At 36.0% G+C, this 26625-nt stretch overlaps 5 protein-coding genes across 5 annotated transcripts; 2 read left to right on the forward strand and 3 right to left on the reverse strand.

Moving 5' to 3' along the window:
- Positions 1-1585: 1585 nt before the first annotated feature.
- On the reverse strand, positions 1586-3792 carry GL218_03758 (Cellobiose dehydrogenase; the record flags this gene model as incomplete). The annotated part of the gene is made up of 8 exons (XM_033580334.1): positions 1586-1852; positions 1954-2186; positions 2241-2319; positions 2369-2418; positions 2468-2561; positions 2627-2751; positions 2817-3683; positions 3744-3792. 8 exons carry the CDS (start codon positions 3790-3792, stop codon positions 1586-1588), a joined length of 1764 nt encoding a protein of 587 aa, XP_033436048.1.
- A 2092-nt stretch (positions 3793-5884) lies between these two features.
- Positions 5885-6396, reverse strand: GL218_03759 (putative kinase domain protein; the record flags this gene model as incomplete). Its single annotated transcript, XM_033580335.1, has 2 exons — positions 5885-6214; positions 6271-6396. 2 exons carry the CDS (start codon positions 6394-6396, stop codon positions 5885-5887), a joined length of 456 nt encoding a protein of 151 aa, XP_033436333.1.
- An 8193-nt stretch (positions 6397-14589) lies between these two features.
- Positions 14590-15602, forward strand: GL218_03760 (putative fructose-bisphosphate aldolase protein; the record flags this gene model as incomplete). Its single annotated transcript, XM_033580336.1, has 3 exons — positions 14590-14788; positions 14860-15089; positions 15156-15602. 3 exons carry the CDS (start codon positions 14590-14592, stop codon positions 15600-15602), a joined length of 876 nt encoding a protein of 291 aa, XP_033437195.1.
- A 1005-nt stretch (positions 15603-16607) lies between these two features.
- Positions 16608-20880, reverse strand: GL218_03761 (Autophagy-related protein 11; the record flags this gene model as incomplete). The annotated part of the gene is made up of 3 exons (XM_033580337.1): positions 16608-20528; positions 20594-20705; positions 20807-20880. The coding sequence occupies 3 exons, from the start codon at positions 20878-20880 to the stop codon at positions 16608-16610; spliced, it is 4107 nt and encodes a 1368-aa protein (XP_033437196.1).
- An 803-nt stretch (positions 20881-21683) lies between these two features.
- Positions 21684-22487, forward strand: GL218_03762 (uncharacterized protein; the record flags this gene model as incomplete). The annotated part of the gene is made up of 3 exons (XM_033580338.1): positions 21684-21822; positions 21876-22041; positions 22103-22487. 3 exons carry the CDS (start codon positions 21684-21686, stop codon positions 22485-22487), a joined length of 690 nt encoding a protein of 229 aa, XP_033437197.1.
- Between the last annotated feature and the right edge of the window lie 4138 nt (positions 22488-26625).

Raw genomic sequence — 26625 nt, forward strand, 5'->3', positions numbered from 1 at the left:
ATCTACCTGTTCGTATATACCTACGTAAACATCCATGTCAGCGCAAAACCTCAACTAATGCACTATATTATAGATGCATCTTCGTACGGGTTCTACGGCCTAAAAAATATATCATCTCGCTGGATGAATACGACAATCCCAAGTCCAACGTTGAATATATCAGCCTTTTATATACCTCCATCCAAGTCTTTATATGGATTTAACTGGTCCGGCGACCCAGGGACGGAACATACACGAGAATTCACAAATATATCGAATACAGCCTTTCTATATTCTAACAACACATATAGTCTTGACTATGTTACCACCAATGGTAGATGTCAGCCTGTACAAGATGTAGGTGTTCATTCCACATATGTTATAAACTATATCACTCATTAGCATCTATCATTTCTAGCGATTCAAATGGGGATTTTCGTGTATACAATTATTTCTCGTACTAGCGTTCTTGTCCATTGGAACGATTGGAACTTATCTACTGTGGCTTAAAGCTCGATTTCAATTGCCTCTCCAAGGAGAGGTAGAAACATATAGAGGTTGGAGAGCAGTATTGAAAATGGCTGAAAAGATGACCAAAGAATTGCAAGAAGCCGGTATTGATGCCCGCTCTTTAACAGACCAACAGCTCAAGGTTGCAGTTGGGAAACAGCTCAATGGCGGTTCAATCTCGTTTGACGCTCCACTCACTAGAAGTGGGTATAGCTTCCGCCATGGCTCGTGGCAATGGATGAAAAGAGAATGGAAACGGTTTCTTATATTGCTTTCAACTTTAATACTCACAGGGGTCGGTATGTACGGCTTTATATGGGTGTCTCTTTTTGGATATTTGTTTACCTTTTCTTTCTTCCCTTTCTTTTTTTGCGGGGCTTACTTCGCAACGATAGTAGGAAGCACAAAAAGGAGCAGGCTCCTCATGATGCTCTCTTGGACAACATGTGGACTCATCATTGGCCTGGCTGTATTTTTGAACAAGTACATCCCCTACTTGAGGTTATACTTATAAGACATAGAAACCTAAGGTTTACACCGCACCATACCTGATATTTATTAGGTATTGTAGCCTTAATGAATATTAAGATAGATTAAACTATGAATGCCTCCATCTCACGAGAGCGCTGCACACATCTTATATACCCATGCCTAGTAGATCTACTCCTAAATTTACCTCTCAATCATTTATACCTTAATAGAATTCTACCTCTCTTGTCATTTATTTATTTTTTCTTATTCTTGTTTTATTACTTCTTGTAAGGTAGGAAAAGTCCGCACAAGGTAATAAGGCATATATACCGAATAGGAAATCTTTACTCACATTTAACACAGTATCCTAAGGTAAACCTTAGGCATTACTATGTAATAAATTTTCTCCCATCGAGGAAGTACTCTAGACCGATCACCTCACCTATTCCATCTGAGCCAGCCTCTGAATGGCCTTAAATACCTCTCATTACGTTGCTCTAGTAATAAGCATGGTTTATTTCAAGTAATTGGACAACGACAACGACCAGACGACCATATGCCGGAAAAATGGGGTTCGATTGAATGGATTATATTCTTCTATATATTTTCACACTCTGATCACCCCCTAATTAACCGTGATTATCTTTGGAGCGGGAAGTGCCAGTATTTTATTCGCCGCATGCTCGGCGGCAGCAACGATCATTGCTGAAGGGTTCCCCGTCATCATTCCTGGGAAGATGGACGCATCAACGACGAAGAGGTTGTCCGTACCATAGACCTTGGTGTTTGTGTCAACGACGGACGTACCATTGGCCACCCGGCCATCGTCAAGTCCCATCTTGGCCGTACCAACCCAGTGATTCGAGCATCGCACCGCCGGTATTGCAGGGATCTTTATGTTAACATCATCAGTCCTTAGTTCTTTTATTTACATCGTCTTCTCTTATATGGAAATAGATGAATTATAAAGGGGCAAAAGTAATCCTAACTCACTGAGTCAACAAACTGTGTTGATGTCTGATTTGAAGCCGGCCGAACCCAAGTCAAGTTCGAGATGGGTCCGAAATACTTGCGCACTCTCTCAAGCCCCTCGATAACAGCTGCCTTGTCGTTGGAATCTCGGAGATAAGGAGGGACGGACACGCGAGTATTGAGCTGAGGTGTGACCACCATACGACCTCTCGATGTTGACCCAGTTCCAAGATACTGGGTGATCGTCATGGAAGCTAAACCGCAAATTTAGCACCGGTATATGAAAGATATCGGGATAATAGGCTTACTGTTCTTGGAACCCTCGACTCGCGCTTGCCAGTGCAGGTGACGATCTATTCCATCCTCACCGGGAATGATCTCCCAGAACTATACATGTGTCAATATTATTATCCCTAACCCGTTTTAAGTTACTTACGATAGGACCTAGGTTAGGCGCTGCTTGGGCGAGAATACCGGTGCGGTTTTCTGTGATAAAGTCAATGCCGGATTCATTATTCTAGCCTGGATATCTTACGCAAGTATATTTCCGTATCATTTAAGATGGGCTTGCTGTATGCCCCATAGAAATCGTAGAAGACGACGTCAGGGTGAGCAATCTCAATGTCGGTCTAATATACCGTAAGTTCAGACAATGGTCCTAAATAGCATAGCCCTGGATAATATCAGTACTCACGCCAACATGGTCGATTAGATTATATCCCACTGGGAGATCAATCCAAGAATCCTCAGATATCATAGTCTTCGCATCCGACGTTGAATTCTTCACCACATTCAATTGGTCCTTTGGCCCAATGCCGCCTATTTTAACTTGTCAGAAGACCAACAAGTACCTGAGGTTATGATAGATAGATGAAAAGCTATACTTCTGAAAAGGAGTTTTGCTGAGCCAAAGGAGCCAGCAGACAGGATGACACGGCCTGTTCCAGGGGTAACCGAGACCACACCAGCGTGTCCAGCAGCATTTTTACTGCACTCGATCTCAACGCCTGTCGCATGACCTCCCTCACGAATGACCCTCCTTGCGGTAGTGTTCATCCAAAGTGTGAACTCCTTGCGCTGGCTTGCATCGACTAAGTATGTCGCGAGGGGCCCGCCCCGTTCGCCGTTAGAGAACATGTGCGTGCTGTGGCCAAAAGTCCGGTTCTTGCGATCGGGATGTTCGTTAGGCACAATGAACTCCCACCCGCTTGCATTTAGTCCTGATGTCAACGCCTCGAATCCCTGCTGCAGGTATAGCTTGCCGTCCGTACTGGGATGCGTCGTTCCTGGTATTCGCTCGAACACCCGCGCGGTCGCATCAACTACATCGGAGCTTTTCCAACCTTCGGGCCAGCTATAGTCCCAGTCGTTTGGATGCGGCTTCCACCATAGGCCAGAATTGACAGCCACGCCACCACCTAGTACACAACCTGCCATCTGGTCGACATCCGTACATACGACGCCAGTAGGGTTGTGCCAAATTTCGTTGGCCAGCCCAGGCACGTCAAAGCGAGTAAGTGTCGAATTATCCAACCACTTGGGTTTTAAAGTGCCTCCCCAGACGCCCGTCGACGGCGGACCCTTCTCTAAAAGAAGGACCGTGTGCCCAGCCTCTGACAGCCTGTCAGCAAGCGGGATGCCACCAGCCCCTGAGCCTATGATGATATAGTCCCAGGTCTGACTAGTCGTGATATTAGAGCAAACTGGCGGTGCCAGAGCTACATTAGCCCGTGCTGAGCATGGTTGGAATACTACAAGAGAGTTAGACAGGATCCACGCGTCTACCTATCTATCCTTAGGTGTGTGCTTACAAAGCAAGGCGGCTGTTGCGGCGGCGCTTAGGTATAGATTACCATGCATCTCAGCTATAAGAGGTCTCGCGTGACTGAGTGTACAGAGAAGACTCCGCGTCAAACCTCAGGGGCGGACCTAAGCCTTTTTTAAAAACGGAAAAGAACATGATGTGTCCCGCACATCGCAGATAGGACATTAGAAGCCATGATCATGCCGCCACGCCAATGTCGACTTGCATGCCTAAGTCTCGCACGCAGAAGCGCCGCTTCAAAGTGCTGTCGTCGGTGTATCGAAGAAACTAGCGCGCTCGAATGGGTCACTGGTTCAAAGTTGTAGGGATCTGCAATCCTTTTTCATTTGGGCGCAATTAGCCGAGTGCGATGTCGTGGAGCGTCCTAGGAACCAGGGTGCCCATACTTAGCCGCGAGCGAAAAACCTGGGGTGACCTGGGGTCGTCTGGGGTAAGGTAAGGGCGTGCGGCTGGCCCAGGTTTCTGGTGAGGTCCATTCACGATCCAAAATGGAAGTGCCGATGGAAAGGGAGGGCGGTGATGGTGCATCAGGTCGTCACACTCAGGACAAAAAAAGTAGCCCCCGCAAGGCTACGGACTTACGGTGATTAGCAAGGAGGGGGATTAAAACCAGGTGTCTCAGGATAATTCCGGCCAAGCCATTCGGGTTTGTGACGTTTTCAGCTTACTGCGGAGATATAGTTGACAATAGGAGTACGTAGTAGGTAAAAAGGAGAGAAGGGATCAAGGATCACGACAGTGACATTTCATCCGGGCGTTCTAGCCCTATTCCTTTGGCGGCTATCAGTTTGATACATCTTAATCCTTGATAATCTACGTTGAAGGGAGTAGAATGAGTATTAGGATACATCTTAATCCTTGATAATCTACGTTGAAGGGAGTAGAATGAGTATTAGGATACAACTAACCATGGATGTTCGCGTGTCCAGTAGAAAACATTACTACTGCCTGATATATTCCAGAACAATTCTATGTTGAAAGAGTACGGTTAGAAATGGATCATTTAATGGGACATTCAACCTAAGATTTATCATTACATTACTAGCATTAAAGAATGATTTCCATGATAGTTATAGTGAAAAGCCACCCCGAGTTCCAGGACCCTACTTTTCTTGTAAACTCAATTAGTACTTCAAAACTTCAACACTATTAAACGAACGATTCAAATACTCCAAAACCTATAGTATCATGGCGCTGGCACCAGCTGTATCCTTTAGTTTGCGGCCAATGCCCATATTGCTGTTAACCGTTTCTTGTGTCCCACTTGTAGATTTCTGCTCTTCATTAGCGGTACTCCCGCACTATAATGTCCTAGTCAGCGGGATGCTCGGTCCTATTATATATGTAATAAGGTATTATTGTATGAAGCTTACACCTACCAGCTTATCGAGAGGACCTCCAGCCACTGACACTGGTTTGGTCTTTTGGGCTTCAGGTTGCTTAAACCAAGTCAACAAAAGCATTCTACATAATACCGAGAAGACTCTACTTACGATAGCGCCAGGGGCCTCAAATATACCGCTGGCTAGATCAACATTTAGCAAGGCATTCATACTACCCGTGTCAAAGCTCTTGCCAGCTTTATTCTGATCTTTCCGCCCTGCGGCAGCCATGTTCTTTCTTGTTGCGAGATGGGAGACTCTTTTTAGGGATTTTGGAAATCCTACGGTGTACCAAATGAGAACGACGAACTAGACGAAACTCTTTCGACGATTTATTCACCTTTTAGTCAAACAATTTCTCGCCTCATAATAGTTATTAGTACGTCATCTTACAATGAGGCTCCATATGGCCGGTTGCGACCTAGCTACTAGATATCTGGGGATTTACATCACGGCTACGTGATAAAGGTTGGGACCCGAAAATTTAAATTTTATCACTTAATGAATAGGCAAAAAGTACTTCAAAGCCCAGCATTAATAAAATGATTTGCAATTCCTATGGAATAGCCCTTTCCCAAAAAACTCGGTTTTGTAGGGTACGGTTTGCCGGACAAAGGATTGAAACCGGAGCCGGGGCCGGAGTAGCTCCCGCCAACTGATAGATTGATGGTAGAGATTCATGACATATATATGATCTATAAAGAAACAAGTATATTACAAGCTTATTATATCTACTTCCCTGCTCCTATATATCTGAATCTGCATTATATATAAATTCTTGTATCAAGTCTCTAATCGCCTCATCAGTCTCACCCCTATCTCCCGGGAATACTGCGGCGGTTTTGGTCTGTACGGCATTTTCAGCTATTCTCAGCATATCTCGCAAGCTCATTCTGTCTGACTCTTCGTATGCTAAGCATATAGCTAGGAAATCGCGAATATCATCGTCGAGCGTAGGATATTTTGCGCCATTTCCATGGTGTAAAAACTCCGTTGCTCTTGTCTCGAACCCTTGGTATTTTGTAATCCAGGCCGATATTCTCACTTGTTGTCTTGCGATGAGGTTAACCATAATCTGGAGCGACGTTAGCTTATTAATAGTTCTAGTTGGAACGGGATTGCCGCAAATACCCTCATTACTGATCGAACGTTATCGGGGACGCCTTTAAATCCTTCTCTTGTTCGTCCGAAGTCGATGAATTTGAGCGGTGGAACTAAGTCGTGCTCCGGGAATCCGCCACCAGCTTTACCTATCATGACTTTATGCTATTAGTGAAATGAAACGTCCTGGGAAAGTAGTACCAAACTGTTCGCTGCACTCAAATCGGCATGTTCAATCCTGCTCGGCTGTGCGTCATCTCCTGGGATCGTCTCCAACTGGTCTGGATCATCTTCGCCGCTATTCGGAGGGTACGCGAGGGCAACACAAGCTCTTGTCACTAAACGTATTAGGCATATATTAGACTGTTATTTCTAGGATACAAGAGAAATAAAGTTGGTATACTAACAGCAGAGAAAAAAGGACCATATTACTCGGTTAGGTAGTAACTGATCACGATTGACTAGTCTTTTATATAACCGTGCTAGATCTCCATTTTCTAAATACTCGATCACTGCTATTGGTCCAGTTAATCCTTCTAAATATTCTTCTAAGGCAGATCGTCTTCTCAATAAACGCTTTCGGTCACGTCTAAAAAAGGTCGTTGGGTGAGGTTCGTCGCGAGATGCTAGTATCCCCACAACATGTTCGGCTCCGCGAAGAGTCTACAGCATGTGAGTCATTAGCCATCTACAGTTACTGTTACACGCCCTATACGAACTTTTAGCCATTCTATTTCATTTCTTAGGTCGTCTTCTCCTCGGGGTTTTAGAGATCGCTTCACTACAAGACGTCGAGTCCTATTATGCGAGAGCTTTTCGACGAGACAGAAAGCGATGCCGAAGCCACCGCGACCGATTAATCCTTCAAATGTAAATTTATGATGTTGAACAGCAAAATGAGACCTTAATTCCGCTTCGATATCAGCAGCAGATTTGTTGCCATAGGCAGCGGGCGCAGAGTGAGGTCGACTCATTGGTAGTCTTTCTATTAAACCCGTGAATTAACTGCTTTAAAAAAAACTTATAGATAATCCTAGTAAAAAATACATAGTAGATGTGTAAGTGTAATAAAGCGGCTATTATATAATAAAGAAAGATACTCAAGTAGTCTGATTGCGGAATAGGTACATGAACATATTCCACCCGAGTCAACTTTAGGAAGAAAGAGGTAATATCTATTATATTTATAGTTAACTAGATGACATCTGTTACTGAACTATGTATTGTATACCCTTTCTAATCCAGGTAGTTATATTTCTGTTGGATGGATAAGGATGTTACATGTAATATAAAAGGGTATCATATATATGATAAATAAAAGTTATTATTAATAATGTTCAATATATATTCTAATTATAGATTAGAATATATAAGAATATATATAAGATAAGTAGGTCTATCCTACCTAAGTTACATAACTAACGTTTTTATATTAGTAACTTTTTTTTTTTTTACGTAATTATATAATATTATAGGTTTATTATATACATTAATTAAGGTTATAATTTTAAGGCGTTTTAAACGTAATAAAATCGGCTTTTTTTTATAATTTTTCTTTTTTTTTTTATTTATATTAAATTAAATTAATAATTTTTTATAAAATAATATATTTACGTTTTTAAAAATGTTTAAAATTTAATATTAAACTATAATATTATAAATTAATAATTTATTAATATTAATATTAATAATTTAAGGTATTTTATAATTAGGTACAGTTTTTATTAGTAAAATATTATTAAAAACGTATAAAAATAATTAAGGAAAATTTTTTAATAAATGAAAAAAAAGTTTATAAATTAATAGTTTAAATTTATTTATTAAATTTATTTAAAAATATAACAATTAATTAATATATATATTTTAAAATATATAATTATTATTTTATTTAATAATTTTTTTTTTTTTAAAATATATATTTATTTATTTAAATCGGTTAAAGGAATAGTTGGTATTATTATTTTAAATTTATTTAATCTAATTTTATAATTTTATTATAATATAATTGGTATTAATAAACGTTTTAAAGATTTTATTAATATTAAATTTTATTATTACGTTAATTAAATTATTTTATTTATAAATTTATTAAATATTATTAATTTTTTATTATTTATAAAATTGTTAAAACAATATAATATTAATTATTAATTGTTTTTTTTTTATTATATTAAATTTAATAAAATATTTATATAATAAAAATAAATTAATATATATAATTATAAATACTATAAAAAATTAAATTTTATTAAATATTAATATTATTATTATTTTAATTATTATAATTATATTTATATTATATATTATTATGTAGATTTTATTTATTAAAACGTTTTAAATAATTTATTTATATTTTATAAAGTTTTAATAAATTAAATTATTGGTTATAGTAAATAATTTATTAATTATAGTTTTATTAATAATAAAAATTTTGTAACCTATTTAAAAATTAAAGTCCTTATTATTCATAAATGATTTATTAATAAATATAAAGATTTTTATTATAATAAAATTTAATTTAATATATTAAAAATTTTATAATAAATTATTTAGTTATTATTAAAATTATTTATTAAATTTATTAATTTTGGCTTTATTAGATTTTTGGTATTAAATAATCTTATATATATTAAATATTATTTTAGGTTAATAAATTAAAATTATATAAACGTTATAGGTTTGTTATTATATATATTATTAAATAATATTGTTTTTTCTAGTTTAAATTAATACAATCTTTTTATTTTATTCTTTTTGGTATAGGTAAATATTATTATTATTATTAATCAAAATAATATAATTATTAAATATTAATAAAATATTTTTATTAAAATATAATTTAAATTTTGTTTTAAATTTTACCTTTTTTATTTTATCTTTTTTAAATTTGTTAAATACCTTATTTAATATCCTAAATATATTGTTAATTTATATTTTAATTAAATTAAATTATTTAAATAATTTTAAAATTAAGAAATATAAATTATATATTAATATAATTATAAAGAATTTTTTTTGGTAATATTTAAAATAAATTATTTATTAATATATATTAATTTTAGTTATTTTATATAATAGTTTTATAATAATTATTATAATATTTTTAAAAAATTAATTTTTAAATTTATTAAATAGTTTAATAATAATTATATAATTTAAATTGATATTTAATTAAGTATATATTTGTATAATGTTATAAAATTATATAATTATTTTACCTACTTTTTATTATAAAAATAAAATAAATATAATAATAATTTATTAATTAAAATATTAAATTATTAATAATTATATAAATATTTCCTTTTTTTTTTATTATTATAATTTTAAATAATAAGTTATAATTTTTTATACAGTTTATTAATATTTTTTTTTTTAACTTTATAAATAATTTATAATTTAAAAAATTAAATATTTTTATATTTCTTCTTATTATATTTCTTAAATAAAAATATTCTTTATCCAATAAATCCTTTTATTTCCTATATATTTAATTTTTTAAATAATTATTTCAAGGTGGTAATTTTTTCTTTTTAATATAATTATAATAATAATTTTATATTTATTATTTTTTTAAAAAATATGTAAATTTTATTGTAAGAATTCATTTATTAAAGCTTATTTTTATTTTTAAAAAATTATTTTTATAATTATTTAACTATAAATACGTTAATTTTAAAAATAAATTTATTATTATTACCGCGTTTATAGTTTAATTTTTCATTTATAAGGTTTGGAATATGAATAAATTTATTTCAAAAATAAGGTTTTATAATTATAATCTTAAATTTAATTAATTTTTTATTTATTTTAATAATATATATTTTACTGTTTTAAATAATTAATTTATAGGATTTAATTTAGTTATTATTTTTATAATAAATTTATATTTTAAATTAAAAGGATAAATTTAATATATTTAATATATTTAATTTATTCTTTATATTTAATATATTATTAATTTATTATTTAATTTTAAATTTATAAATTTTATTTATTACCTTTTTAATTACTATAATTTAAATAATTATTAAAAAAAAATATAAAAAGTTATTTATTAATTTCAAATATATTTTAAATATTAATAATATTAATATTAAATTATTTAATTTTATTATATTATTAATAATTTTTATAACCATTTATAAAATATAATAAATATTAGTTTAAATATCTTAAAGATTTTTTAATATTACCTTATATACCTATTATAATAGTTTATAATAATATTTAATTTTTCTAATTAAATTATATATTTTAATAAATATTTTTTTAATAATTATTAATAATATTTTTATATTTAAAATAAAATCATTAATTATAAAATTTATATTTATATTAAAAATTAAATTATTAAATAGTTTAAAATAAATATTTATCTATATTATTTTTAATATATTTTAAATATACTTTACTATCATATTTTTAAAAAATTTTATTATTTAAAATAATATAGTTTTATTAACAACATATAAGATTAGTTTGCCTTTAATATATATTATATTAACATAAATATTATAATTAAAATTAATATTATTTTTTATAATAAATTTAAATTATTTTAATATATTATTGTATATTTAATATTAATAATAATATTTATTAATTTTTTTAAGGAATATTTAATTTAATTTATTATATTTAATTTTTATAAAAATATAATAAAATTAGTTTATAATTAGATAATTAAAACGTTTATATATTTATTATAATTTTTTTTTAATTAAATAATAATATATTATTATTTATTTTTTATTATTAAATAAAAACCATAAATATTTTTATTTCCAAATAATAAAATAATATTTATTTTTATATATAAATATATTTTTTATATTATTTAAAAAATTTTTTAAATAATTTATATTATAAAAGTATAATAAAAATGATATATTAAAAGGTATAATCTAAAATTATATAGTTTTAAATAAGGTAAATATAATAATAATATTAATATTTCTTTACTTAACACTATTATCAAACCATATTATATAATTTTCTGTTGTAAACATATTTAATTTAATATAAAAATATATATATTATAATACTTTCATTTATATTTTACCTTTTAACAATATTCCGGTTACCCCAATATTAAATAAAATATTTTAAAATATATATATATATTATTCTTTAAAATAAAAGGTAAAAAATAAACCTAATACTATATCGGTATATTACTTAAAATTATTTCCAAAAATATCTATTCTAATAAATATATAAAAAATTATTTAATTTATAAAGATTTTAACAATTTAAAAACTATTAATTTTATTATAACCTATAAAATATTATATAAAAAATAATTAGGTTAAATTATTTTTATTATTTATATTATTATTATACTATATATATCATAAATTAAAATTATTATTATTATTATTATTATTTTTGTTTTTATAATTAATATTAACTTTTTTATAATTAATAAAAAATGTTATAAAATTTTCTTTAATATTTTCCATTTTATATTTTTATATATATTAACGCCATTAATTACACTTATTACGTTATTTATATATAAAATATTTAATAAATTAACAATTTAATTTATTATAAATAAAATATTTTTTTTTTTCGTATTTAATATACTTTTAATTATTAAAACGTTTATTTTTATTTTAATTTATTTAATAAAAGTTTTAATTTTTTTAATAAAATTAATTAATATAATATTATTTATTTTTTATTTTAAATTTATTAAAAAAATTTTAATATATATTACTTATTATTACATAAAAATTAACATAAATACTTTTAAATATATTTAATTATTAAAAAAAAATAGATAGAAATATTAAATATTTTTATATAATATAATATAAACCTTTTTTAAAATAAATTTTTTTAATATAATTAATTAATAAATTTTTATAAATATATTATATTTATATAATTAATATTTTAAAGTATTTAAATAATATTTTTTTAAGATTATTTTATATAATATTCTTAATTATTATATTTTTCTATTTAAATATATATATTTAAAAATTTTTATTTATATAAAAAAAACCTTTTATTTTATTAATTATTATATTAAAATTAAAATTTTTTTATATAAGATATTTATAAAAAATTTTTAATATTATTTCTTTTAATATAATATTATAAATATTAATATATAAATTTAATTTAATTTTAAATTTATAATAATAAAATAAAAAAATTTAAATTTATTTATTTAATATTTTATATTTTTTATTTTTAAATTTAAAATTATTATTATTATATAATTTAATTAATATAATAAAAAGTTAAAATTTACATATTACTATTTACTTATCTTATTTATAAATAAATAATTTTTTAATAAATCTTTATACTATTCTTAGAAAAATTTTTATATTTTTTATAAATTAACTTTATTATATAAGGTTATTTATTATTATTAAAAATATTTAAATTAATTATAATTAATAAATTATTTATTTTTATTAAAATATTTAAGTTTATTAAAATATTTAAAAAATTAATTAAGGATTTATAAATTATATTAAATTAGGTTATACCTATTTTATTTATAGTTATATAAATATTAATATAAAATTTTATATAATTACAATTTAAGTATTTATAATTTAAGCTATTGAAAGTAATTGCGGTAATAACGTTGTTATTATCGGATTTGATTTAATTATAATATTTTCCGTTATAATTTTTAATAAGTATATATATATTAAGTTAATTATAAATTTAAATTTAAAAAGGTAGGTTTTTAATAATTTAAATATTTTTTTTTTAAAATATATCGGAAATAATTTTATATTAATAATATTTATTAATATTTAATAATTATTAATTATTTTTTTTACATAAACATTATAAAATATAATATATTTTTTAATTTTAACGCAAAATAAACGTTTAATCTTATTAAAATAAACTTTGGTTTAATTATTAAAATTAATTTTAAAAATATGCTATAAAATTTCGTTAATTATATTTTCATTATAACCTTATATATTTTTAACTATATATATTTCGATTTAAACTATTAAAACTTTTATCACATCGTTGGCTATAAATTCCGCGCTAAATTTTTTATTGTTAATATATTTTTATTAAAGGTCTTATATTTATTTAGCCATATTAGGTATATAATATTATAATTAAGGTTAATAATAATATTAATTATTATAATAAACGAAATAAATAAAAAAAAATAATAAAGAAAATAATATTATTAAAATATATATTATAAAAGAAAAGGTTTATTTAATTTTATTTTTATAAATTATTTTTATAAAAGGTTAAAAAAAAGTAATATTATTATGTACTTTTATAATTTTTAAATATTATTATTTTTTTAGGTATTAAATTTTTAAGTAATATTAATAGGTAAAACTTTTTAAGTAAGGTTAAAAATTTTTAGGTAAAGTATAAAATTTATTAATAAGGTAAAATTATAACGTAATTTGTAATGTTATTATTTTTTTTTAATATCTTATATATTATAAATAAAAGCGCGTAATAAATGCGTAAATTAATTAATATAAATTTTTTCAAAATTATTTACTTAATAAAATAAAGTTTTAATATTACTTATTTATACGTAATAAACGTAAATTTAAGATTTAAAATTTAACGCGTAAATTATTTCTTTTATTTAAAAATCTTAAATTAACACGAGATTTCTTAAAATTATATATAAAATTATAAAATCTTAGGTTTAAAACTATATACGAAAGTATAAAATTTTAAAGTTATTTACCTTTTCTTATCGAAATTTAACGTATAAACTATTTTTTCCCTTTTAAATATTTAATTAATTTATAATTAATTTATCGTTAATTATTAATTAATATTAAATAGATAAAGATATTATATATAATATAAAAAAATATTATATATATAATAAGTAAAAATTATTATTAATAATATTTAATACGTATTTTAATTGTAAATTAAAATATGTGGGAATATATATAGGATAAGTAAATCTGTCCCACTTAGGTCACATGACCAACGTCCCCACAATTTCGTTTCGTAATTTTAGAAGGTTATATGATAATATACACGTAGGATAATTTATGAATCAAGTAATTCAACTAATTTAAGTACCTTAGAGGTAGTTATTTAATTAAACTTCAGTTTATCTTCAATGTTGTATCCCGTCCCCAGTCTTTAGTAGCTAAGACGCAAAAAGCTAAAGCGATAACAAAATGATTGGCCAAAAAAAGCTCCGACGGCAGGTGCCGAACCACTTTAAACTCGGCTCCTCCAAAATTTCAACTCGACAAAGCTTCAAGAAGCTCTGCACAAGATTCCCGCATAACGCATAACGCATAACGCTCACTCGATCAGGCCTAACTGGTACCAATTGGTCTGGAGCCTCTTCCACTTAAGATGGCACCCGCGCGCCTTATCCAACCACCGACTTGTCTCGACTGTCTGCGCCGTCTCGTCCACCCCACCCCGGCATCGCCCCCCTCGTTTCTATCTCTGCAGACTCGAGGCGCTAGGTCGTCGACGAAGGCCGAGGAGGAAGATTTGCAGGGTATTCCCGTGCGCTTGCTACAGGACATTCAAGGGTTTGGTCGGAGAGGTAAGTTTTCCCTTATGTCTCTATATATTTCTCTAGTAGATTATTGTATAGCTTATGAGGAAACGCGATAGATGCCATAATCCGAGTCAAACCCGGCCGCATGCGCAACTACTGGTTTCCCAAGGCGCAGGCCGAGTACATGACGCGCCAACGCTTCAAGGAGCTCGGTCTAACTGAGGCTGCCATTGGTGTGCGCGATCGGTCCTTCGGCACCAAGCTCCTCGTCGAATCTGAAGATGTGCTGGCTGAGGAGGGGCCTAAAGAGACTTGGAAGAGCAAGAAGGATACCTTGACACTACCCGTAAGTTTAGCTTAATACTTTTACAAGTAATCCTACGACATGACCTATGTTAACATATAAATCCAGCCCGAGGAAACCCTCACCCTCCTCGAAACTCTTCTCCCTCCCATCCTAACCTTCTCCCGCAAGCCTATCCCAACTGTCTCCGCGCCTCTATCTAGCGAGCATAAGCCTACCTCCACTCCTCGATCGCCATCTCTCGCCGCCAACGCCGCAGCATCTACAGACTCCACCGCCGAAGTCTCGACTTCGCCTCCGACGGGTGAGGCAGCATCGGTAGCCATCTTTGGTTCCGTGTCCGTAAGCGATATCCTAACCTTGATACGAGAAAGGTTGTTAGAAGCAGACCCGGCGCAGGGTGGAAGCGTGGCACTCGAGGCAGAAGCCGTGCAGATCCAAGGTCTAGAGGGCGAAGACCGCATCAAGCACCTCGGTACCTTCGAGGTTCTAATCTCCGCCGGCAAAGACCTGAAGCCCTTGGTGCGGAAGATTGAGGTCGTACCAGAGGAGTAAATAGGGGCGATGTGCTAATTATTATGCCATCCCCGTGGGATAACTGGCTTCGACATGCTTATCTAGACCAAGGGAAGTAGAAAGCCTGCGAAAGTGAAGTATCTACTACCTGGTAGCGAGCTAGCATGGTACTCATATACGCATGAAATGACATAGCACGTGTATGATATACTAATCAGCTAGGGTAGCTGAGCTAACACTACCTAGACATGCACATATGTCGACAGATTTGGATCCATGTATCAATATATGCAGTGCCCATCTTGAAGTCTTTTTAAAAATTCGATCTTTAAAATAGCATACGTATTTCTCCAAGGTTGAAGTGTTATTATAAGAAATGCGCCGGGGAGGACGTAGATTAAGGCAATGGTCGATAGGTAAATAATTAGGTCATGGATTGGGTATTATTTTCCATCGAGGTCCTTCGCTCTCTCTCTCTCTCTCTAATACGACAACTTAGTCCCAACCCCCCAAAATAAAAAATAATAACCAAGTGTCCAAGCATCTATTATGAGACAAGAAACCAGAAAAAAAAACCCCGCAAGACAAGCAGACCCTTTTACGCCAGCGCTGTGCCCAATAAAAATATGATACGGGAATATTAGCCTGTACTGTGCCATTCATCCTGCATATCAACGCTGGTCTTCCTTCCAATTAATCAGCTACAAACTTCTTGTGCTTAGGTATGGAAGCGGTAGATGTGATGATGTATGGTTATGGACAAGAGAGCTGACCAAACCTAATCATCTGCCGGGATAACTAACGTCTAAGTTCCATAATGAATCCCATACAATACTCCTTCTAACGGGGCTTGGGTTTTCGATAGAAGTAGCGCTTATTTCTCTGCGGAGTTGGGAATGCTGGAGTCGTTGTTGTTGCTGTTGTTGTGATTGTGTTCGAGGCTGACCCGACGGCCTCTGCTGAGGCTGCTGCGTATTGGGGTTATCGTCTATTCGGCGACGCTAGATCCCATCAGCGACTATGTCTCAAGGATCGAGGGTGGTGTTAATTATCGCGCCGCACCTCGGTTTGCTCGCCTTTATCTGCGGCAGTTTGCCTGTCCCCTGTTGATTCTTGCTGCGTTCCACTTAGCCCTGCGCCCCCCGGCCCAACTGTTGGACTTGTGATACTGTTTGTCTCGCTAGCTAGCGCACTGCCTTTTGCGGCGACGACCCCAGCAAGAGGCTGGGCCTTCTTAGAGCCTGAACTGCTACGCCTGCTCTCGAGACTCTTGCTGAGGGTTCTACTGACACCCTCAATTCCACCGTTAGGGCCCAGTTTGGATTTCCCCTTGCTCAAACGTCCATGTGCGTGCATATCTGCGACGGCTGCAACAGTGTTTGCGGCGACGGTGGACTTTCCAAGCCCAGGGGTAGATGGGGCACCGGGTTTATCTTCGTGCGCATCAATAAGCCACCAGCGTAGACCATCCGACAAATCAAATGGATTGTCATTTTCGTCGCCAGTATTAACAGAATCAGTTTCACCCTCTGATGGAAGAGCAGTGGTAGATTGCAAGCTCTTAGATAAGTCGACTACTCGCTCTTGAACACGGGTTATGCGGGCTACAAGCCACTCGCGGCTGCGCAAGCGGTGGCCTTCCTGCTCCCGCAAGAAAAAATGAGGACATCCGACATTGAAAGCAGCCCAGGCACCTGTCGTCTGATTACGGGTGGGGAGAAACAAGGCCAGGTCGCCTTCTTTGAATTGTCTAAAGGCAATCTTGTCACGAGCTTCCTTAGCGGCATCGTGTGCCCGTTCTCTGTAATTACGGGCGTCCCGAGTCATCTTTCGAGCAGTATGCTCCACTTCCTTAACGCGACGATACATGGCTTCAGAAAAGGCATCAATATCAAAGTTGCCTGGACCGGCCATGAAAGCTTGGTACTGCTCATCTTCCGTATTCGAGTCCTCCGCGTTCATCCAGTATAGTAACTTAAGGTCAGCACTATCAGCAAGGGGGTTACTTGTTAACGAGACGGATCGCCGTATAGAAGAGCCGGGATCAGACGAGTCGTTGGGGTTTTGAGATGTCCGTTCAGACCGCGGAATTTTTTGGATGGCCATCGACCCATCCTTGCGTGTGACGGAGAACCCAAGGCGTTCGAGAAGCCTGCATAGCCTCTCATTTTGTGTATATAACCGCTGGGTGAGGTCTTTAGTGCGACCGTTGCGTACCTCAGATCGACTATTAAGGACTTCTAGTGTAGTATCGGACGCCTGTAGCTTCTCCTGGAACATTCGGACTTCCTCTTCAAGGCTACCTAATTGGGATTGTTTTGATGCCACTTGTTCGGTTAGCTCTGCGACTCTCTTTTCCTCATCTGCTAGTTTCTGCCGTAGTGTCTCTGATCCTGTTTCGCCTTCAGTCATCTTCATTCGGAGTTGGTTGAGTTGCGCTCGCCCTTCGTTCACTTCCATCTCAAGAGTCGCGCTTCTAGTCTTCTCCTTATCCAATGTCTCCCGCAAGTGCACCGAGCTCATCTCTTCACTAGAAAGCTTCTCTTTCGCAGTGTGTAATTCGGTTTTTACATCTTTGACAGTAGCCTGAGCACGCTCTAGATCAGCCTTCGTTAGAGATATGTCTTGTTCTAGGGATTTCAATCTGGCCAAGACATCGTTGGATTTAGTCGCGACGGAATCTGTAAGGTCTGCGAAGTCTTGAGGAGGGTCGTCCGTTGGAGATAACTGGCCGTAAAGCTCCCTGAGCGAGCGAGCATGCGTGTCCATACTATCAAAGAAAGTTTCAGCTCGCTTGTTTAGCTCTTTGACCTTTTCACGCGATTCCTTTAACTCCCTCTCAAGAGACACATTGCGTTCTCTCTGAACTCGGGCTTCATTACGCAAAAACTCGACTTGTCCCTGTGTCCTTAGAGCATCATCCCTCTTCTCTTTAGTAAGACAATCAACCTCTGCTTCGAGAGAGTGAAGTTTCTCATCGTACGTCAACTTCTCATTTTCTCTGGATTCTCCGAAATGCTCGATCTCATCTTCGGTCTCCTCGAGGCGGGCCTTCAGCGCCTTGACTTCGTCTTCCAAGGATTTACGCTCTTCCATGAATTCTCTCTTCAGGGCTTCCATATTTCCTAAAAGATCTTGCTTCGTGGAGTTCACTTCATCCATACGGCCTTTCAAGTCGGCGTGAGCATTCGCTTCTTTCTCTAAAACTGCAGACCGTTCTCTCTGAGCACTGAGGTCTCCTTCTAACTGCGCAATACGATGATATAAAGCCTCGTTGCCCTCTGAGACGATCGATCGTCGCCGATCATCGGACACGCGGGGTGATTTAACGGAGCCGGTCGAGTCGTTTTGTTGGGGTTGAAAGATATTACCCAAAGGTGACGGTCTTGATACCTGAGTTTGGCGATGTAAGAGATCTTCCAGGCGGCGAACTCGACTCTCAGCTGTCCTCAACTTATTCTCTAGTTTGGACTTATCTCCTTGTAAGCTTCTTAGAAGATCGTCGTCTCCGCGAATAAGCAGACCGCTTCTCCCAAGAGCTGCTTCGTGTACACTACCATTCTTGAAAGCTTTTAGCCGTTTCGACTGCTGCTTTGTTGGATTAGTGAGATCGTTTATTAGCTTGGTGATATCGCCCAAAACTCCTGCATCCGCATTATATCGCCTTAATACGGTCAAGAACTCATCAAGCTCTTGCTTCGTCATCTGAGGCCAAGATTCATCATCACCATGAAGGTTAACCTCGAAGCCAAGTACGCTGCTCTCGGTCTTCTCTGGGCCATAAGTACTACCAACCATTTTATGCCACTTCCGGCGTCTCTTCAATTCCTCGTCTTGGAATATAGCCATTTCATTAAGCAGCGTCGAAGAATCGGCTTTTACCTTCTCCGACCACTCTCTACGCCGTATAGCCTCGGCGACAAAAGACGCATACATGTAAGGGAGTTGTTGGATGAGGCGCAGATAGTCGAAGGTAGTCATCTCCTCTTCTCCTTGGTTTATTGCGTGCATCTGAGTCTTGACACTATGGTGTACGCTGGTTATCTCAGCAATCCTACGCATAAAGGTGAGAGATTCAGCAGCAATGCTGTTTCGCGCTTGAGTGACATAGCGGAGCATGTCATCCATCTCAGAAGCTCGGGTTTGAATACTCGGTAAGAGCTGTTTCGTGTGATTAACAGCTGTTTTTGAAGCCTGTGGGATATCCTTTGCTTGATTAGTATACGATAGAGTGGTCTGGTAATCCGTATCGACCTTTCTTGCAACAGCCTCGATATCTTCTAGTAACTGGATACTGTCGCGTTTATGTCCCATCACCGAGCGATCTAATAATTTATTGAACTCCTGTATCAACTCTTCGCAACCTCCAAACATCATCTCGACTGTCTTGTCTAACTCGGATATTTTGTTATTGAACTTTCGAAGGGATGTGGCGGCGAGTTTTCCAGCTTTCCGAGTAGGCTCGGGGTCAATGAGATCCTCTAGCGTTGCTTGACGAGGCTTTCGAATGTCCTGGCCTGTCATAAAATGCACCATCGTCGGGGAAATAGCAATGCTCCGTGCTAGCTCAAGGTATTGTTCCCAATTGGAAACCAGATTGGCATACTCATCTTGAATGGGCGTTGCCCATTTCTTGAGTTCCGAGTGCTTTGGATCTATTAATTTAACACTGCTGTCGAGATTTGCGACAGCGGCATCGAGACATTTTAGCATAACATCTATTTCATTATACCGCACCTGGGCCGCATCGGCCATAATGGTGCAGTCTTCTACGACTTTTAGGGTCCAGTCGCGACGTCTCTTGAATAGATCCTGCCATGATTGCAGCGAATGCGCGTTCTCGATCGAGTTCGGGGGAGTAGATATAGTATATCGTTTAGGCACGGGGGACTCGGAGATAAGAGCGCTAGCAGCGCCAGACGAAGAAGCTTGAGTTATTCGGATATCATAAACATATACCTCCTTCTAATGAAAATATTAATCTCAAGTTTATACATGGGTCTAACTGAGAAATGATAAGGTGGACAAACCTCAGATTGTATGTTCTGGATCTTGACGGTCTTTCCTTGCGATGTAAGAGCAACAATATTCTGAACGGGTATAGAGCTTTGCCTGGCAACCAACGCCTTGAAACCATCTAAGCTGTAAGAAGAGAATAAGGCCGTTAGCAGAAGTATCCATGCAGACTAAAAAAAATGCGGTAGGCCGCATACTCAAATTAGAGTAAGTAATAGAATACGTACGATGAGAACTGAGCGGTATCGACCTGCAGGCGCTGGCCCGTGTGGGCAATCAACACCTGCGTCTGCGTCGCCATGATTTATACAGTCCATCCCCTGAAAGAATGAAGTAAATGATGCGACAACAAATATGAAGTTTCAGATATGCAGAGCCCTAAGGTGGGAAACTCAAGCGTTGACAAGCCGCTTGAAGAATAATGAAGATGGTAAGTGAAGCTTTATCTTTCTGTATCGGAGCTCAACGTCAGCTGGCAGGCAGTCAGGCGCCGTTCGTACATAAGGCTCCCTCCGATTTCTCTGTAATTCGTCACCGATGATCCACAAATTTTGCTGGGGACGGACTATGTAAACTTAGACCCTCTGGTGCTTAAGTACATAAATGATCTACTTCAGATCCGATACACGAATCATATGTATTCAGGTACCACGAACACCTAACAGTACCTTATGTACCTAATAGTGGACGTGTAAATCCCGTTCGTGTAATAAAGTGTATCAAGCTTCCATAGTAGAAAGTCTTACAGGTCGAAGTTGAAGCTTAAAGATTTGAATCCAATTTGCGTATATTATATAGGCATAATTTTGGTTTGCGCCAAATGCGTTACACTATAGCTTAACTTGAAGTTTGTTATTTAGTGTGCTAATGGATGTTACAACAAATGGGGGATCTAAACGCGAACAATCAAGCCACATTCAACCTTGAAGTACAGCCACATCTATTAAACGTAACAAGCCTAATACATCTTTACCTCCATTGTAATCTTGTAAAAGAAGCGATAACCAAGCGAAAGTGTGTTTCATAATAAAATAAAGATCATCTCACACGCTTGTATTTCAAACAAACCGCCTTTACGTCGTGTATGCTCATTCGCAAAAGGACATGGCGGGTGGGACGATTCACGAACCAACGCCACTACTCCTTTCAGATGACGAGAATCGCATTCTAGGTTTACATGATCGCCTTCAGCAGCTTCAATTAGAGATCGCCTTACTCTCAGCCCAGAAAAATTACGATCCACGTAAGTTTCTATTACCAACTTATAAAGTATACATCGAATCTAATTAATGCTAGGTATAAGTCCGCCTACAGGAGATGGGAGCATAGAAGTAGCCCAGAAAGCGCTTCTGGATTCAAGATCCAAATATGTCCTCCGGAATCAAGTAGTAGACAGTGTTGTGGCTGCCAATCCAATCCTACAGGCAGTACACAACGGTACCAAGGCATCTCCTATAGAAAGGTAAGGCTTATAGCATCCACCCCTATACCATTATTTCTAACTCTAGTCCGTAATTCTATAGGGACTTACTGCCCATTCTAGAACAACGCGACCAGTCATCTTCAGCATTAGCACAGCAGTCCTCAGAGTTACGCACACTGCTTGACGAAATCACGGAGGTAGAGAGTCAGAGTCTACGCCTCGGTCGCGAGAACGTAGAGCTGGCGTCCAAGTTACTCGAACTTGCTGAGCAGACGAATCGGAATAAGGCCGAGGCGGTTAACCTAGATCCGGAGCGGGCAGCTGAGATCTCGAACCTGGAGGGCCAGGTTAAGCTAAGTAGACAGAGATGGCGGGTCCTGAAAGGCACTGCAAGTGCAGTGGTTGCTGGCAGTGGAGTTGATTGGTCTAGAGATTCTGAGCTGAGGGATATTGTTTTGGACCCTGAAAACGAGGATGAAGCGTGATAAAGGGGTTCAAAATTCTATGTGTTGATGAGAAGAGCAAGTTCGATGATACCCACCTGAGTAATAATCTCACTAATCTGACAATACTATTCTTTACCTTCATATGTGAAAACTCGTTATTTTCTTTATCGTCTTAGTCTACAAACCCTAGAATAATGCATCTGAACCATTAAGTCGTCACAATGCTACCTCACAGATAGATAACCCTATCGTCACGGCTTATCTAGACCCATACCAGCTTTGATAATATGTAGATTTCCAACGCACCAGGTGCATCCGTTCCTGATAGATAGGGCTTAGCGTAATCAGTCTTGGCCGAAGCAGGCATGAATCACGTGGAATGAATCTATTTTAGGATTTGATGTGATGCATCGAAGGTTAGGTAGCCAGTAGACCGATGAAGTTGCTATAGAAGTGGCAGATTGCATGAAGTATACTGCAAGCAGATAGGGACATGAAAAACTTGGAAATATTGTTGACGAGGCAAGCCGTACTTTAAACTAACGGATGGATCATTATATCAGACGTGACGTAAACAAAATGGCGTGTAGCATCAACCTGGGCTTCACGCTTACACATGTAGACTTATTCAAAAGACTAGAGTTCAGTTAGTTAATTGTATTTTGCCTCTGACGGAATCAATGCTTGTTTTGCCATGGTGTTATCAACGGTGGAGAATCTTGAAGGGAAGAAAAGGTCGTCATCGTTACGCTAATAAAAAAAACCACCATAATCAATATGGAAAATGAAGAATGCGAACACAGTGTAAGATGCAAATGAGACCATTCCCGAAGCATCTCTTGGTGTAACCCGCATCTCTGCAATAAGATGTACCTGTTTAAACATGTGGTACCTGGCTGTCTTTCGATGATTTTGGCCTAGCAAGACACCCGATGCCCTAGAATCAGATGAGACAGTAAAGCAGCCTGTTTGAACGGATCAAGACGAGACATGGCCAATATTCCCAAACGGATGTACACATGAGAACACCATAATATGAATTGTTGTTGGTGCTTGGGTATATCATGCAGAGATCTGACTAATAAAATCTATCGCGGGCTAATAGAATTTTTCGAGGATTCGCATCGCGTCCCTCGTCCCTAACTAATATAAATTATTTGTCCGTTTGTAGATTGTAACGAGTTTACAGTAAGGTGTTGCAAATGCCTGCCCATAATGCGACTCGATAATATGGTGATACAACTCCAAATCGGTGCGACAGGATTGCATTGCTCATATTATTGCTACAATAGGGGGGCTTATTCCTTGAAGGATGTGCAGCAAGCTTGAGCAGGCTGGCTTACGGGACTCTGCGGGATGAAGTTACGCCAGTACAACTAGGATAACCGCAATGCAAATTCTTAAAGATTATTGGTCTATAAAATGGCTGCGTTGATATTTGCCTGTGTGAACGTATTGGGTTGGAACAGCCCCTTGGTAATATCCCAAGAATATCGTGCGTGTATGGATAGTTTACGCGATTCATATTCGTCTAGTGGTTAGAGATGCCATATAAAATATCCAATAATCATCGGGCTATGATATCGTAAAGAGGGTAAAGTAATAGGACATGGGCTATAGGAATCTAGATTTTCTTAGCACTTTAGAAACAAAACGGAGAGTATATCGCGAAAATAAAATAAAACGTCGCCATGGAAATGTTTTCACTAAGGCAAACGGAGATGGGGAGAATAAAATACTGGGCCTGCGTAATCCAGCTGGATAGGTAATATCACCGTTGTAAAGCTGGAAGAGTGGTTGGTAAAAAATTGTGAGGGGTCAATGCTGTTTGGGGGTGGGATGCGAAAGAAAGGGGAGAAAGACAGAGAAACTGGTGCAGAGGCGAAGAGGGGGAATGTCAGACTCCCAGAACTGCAGCCAGAAATTTCGTGTGGTGGTAATCAGCTGCAAAGGACCAGACCAGGCAAAAAAGGCATAAAAAAAAGGCCATCCCATCCACCCAGTAAGTCCAGGCCTGATAGGTAAAAGAAAAGTACCTAGCATGGGTGATGTACATTTACGCTAACAAGGAAGCGTAAAGTACTTCCAAGCCATAGTGTACAATCATCAATTGTGATGCACCCGGGTCAGTCTCCAGTCTGAGGTACATACAGTCTGTACGTACATGTATGTACGCGCGTGGGCTTAACGCTGTACCTCCAGATAGCTTTCCCTAAGCCGTCTGGTTTTCGCATTCTTCTTTTGTTTTTACTTTCCTCTTCTTCTCTATGCAATGCAGCACTTCCAACTTATGCATCGTTTTCCCTTGTCTTTTGGTAAGATGCAAGAGTGCAACTAAGGTTGAAGGAAGTAGGATGCATGTACATATGTAGAGGTAGTAGGTTATCTATATGTAGGTTATTATGTTGAATAATTGAAGCATCATAGCGGAAATGGAGTCTTGTGTTTATGGTTGTTTTAGGAATGGAGGCACGTTAGGTAAGTGATTAAAACGTTGATTCCCGAAGCATTGACGCAAAAAAGAGGAAATCAGTGATGCCACTCCATCGAGGTACACAGTATCAGACATCCGGCTAAGACCTGGTATGAGCCTGGTGATGCTGTACTAATATGAGTTTTCCCCCTTTTCGTCTAGTCTTTTCTCTATCTATCCAGCGGCATTCTGCTCAATATCCGTCGGAGAAACTGCAACCATTTCCCGTGTTGTTTTTCATGGGCAGATTAGAGGGAAGTTTGAGAAGGACAACAGAATGTATGTACGCGGTATAAAGATATTACCGGTAACCACTTTATATTAGGTAACGTACCGTGCTATGTAAAGAATAATAATAAATGATTTAAAAAAAGGAGTCATAAATCGGTTCCATGCTTTGCAGCTTTGCAGTTTTGCACACCTACATGTAGCTATGCTGAAGAAGAATAACCAGGACTGGTTGGGCTGGGCTAGTTGCCGCTATGAGCGATGAATGAAAGAGTGAATGAATGAAAAATATATTGATGAAGAATAAGTGATACAGTGATGGAGTAATAGGTACATAAACAAAGCAACATGGCAACATACCCTAATATTTCCTCTCATAATGTTGACCGTTTTAAACATTAATAATAGTGATATGTACATACATAGCCGAAGGTACAGTGGTTCTTACAGTGCTTATTGCACTGTGGCGTAGAGGACTTACTTCCCTGTATCGTGCTTATTGCAACGTCCAAACCGACTAATAACACACAAGGTATGAGAAGTACCTCCCTACCGAAATTGGGTATACAAGGTACTAGACAACCTACCTAGGTAGGCAAAGCCTGCACACAGAAATTCTCTAACCTAAGAACAACCAGTGGTTACTCGCTTTGGGCTTGGTTACCTCCAGTTCCCTGCTTCCCCTACCACCTGCTCAGGTACCTACCTAGGTATCTCTCCAACCAAAATCACTCGGCCACTGTGCCTACCTTACGGTCTGTCTATCGCTTGCCCGCTTTTTGGTGCAGACCCCCCCTCCCTCTTTGCACCCTCCCTTAGAAATTGGGGCAGTCTCAAGTCTGGCTTTGCACACAATCACCCAGGCGCAGTAAAAAGGCAGTAGGCCAACGCTCCCCCCATACAAATTTCCCTTTCTTCTCCCACATACAAATCTCCCACCTAAATCGTCTCTCATACAAACGCAGCCTACACTCAACCTCAATAGCTGCCCATACAAATTGTGAGTACCTCCGTTTATATGGCACTGCACTGCAAACCTCAAGTCACCTCAACCACTTCCTTACATTGCGCGCATCTTATCGTCCCAGCAATGTCAATTCATCTCTAAATAGATGCATCATGTTTTTAACTTGATTTGCATCATCGTCGGATGTTTTGAAGCTTATTCGATAGCTTCTGTTGACATTGACTGCTGCATCGACTTCTTGCGAATCCACCATCAGATTTTCCTAGTCCACCCTGCATTTTAGACTGGACAATTCCACTGACTGCGATTGCGCGCAACAGCTTCATTCAACCACAACATAACTTTTCAAGTTTTTAAGAAGTACTTCAAGGTATGCATTTAGGTCTACTTTGCTCAATTCCGAGCTTCAAGTCGCGGTTTTTACGCGTTGTCGCATACAATTGCATTTGCGACAACAGCGCATCGCATTCAGCATGACCGTGCATCACCACCTCAACATCTTATCCATC

Source organism: Daldinia childiae (assembly GCF_008694065.1).
Source record: "Daldinia childiae strain JS-1345 chromosome Unknown Scaffold3, whole genome shotgun sequence".
Lineage (NCBI taxonomy): Eukaryota > Fungi > Ascomycota > Sordariomycetes > Xylariales > Hypoxylaceae > Daldinia > Daldinia childiae.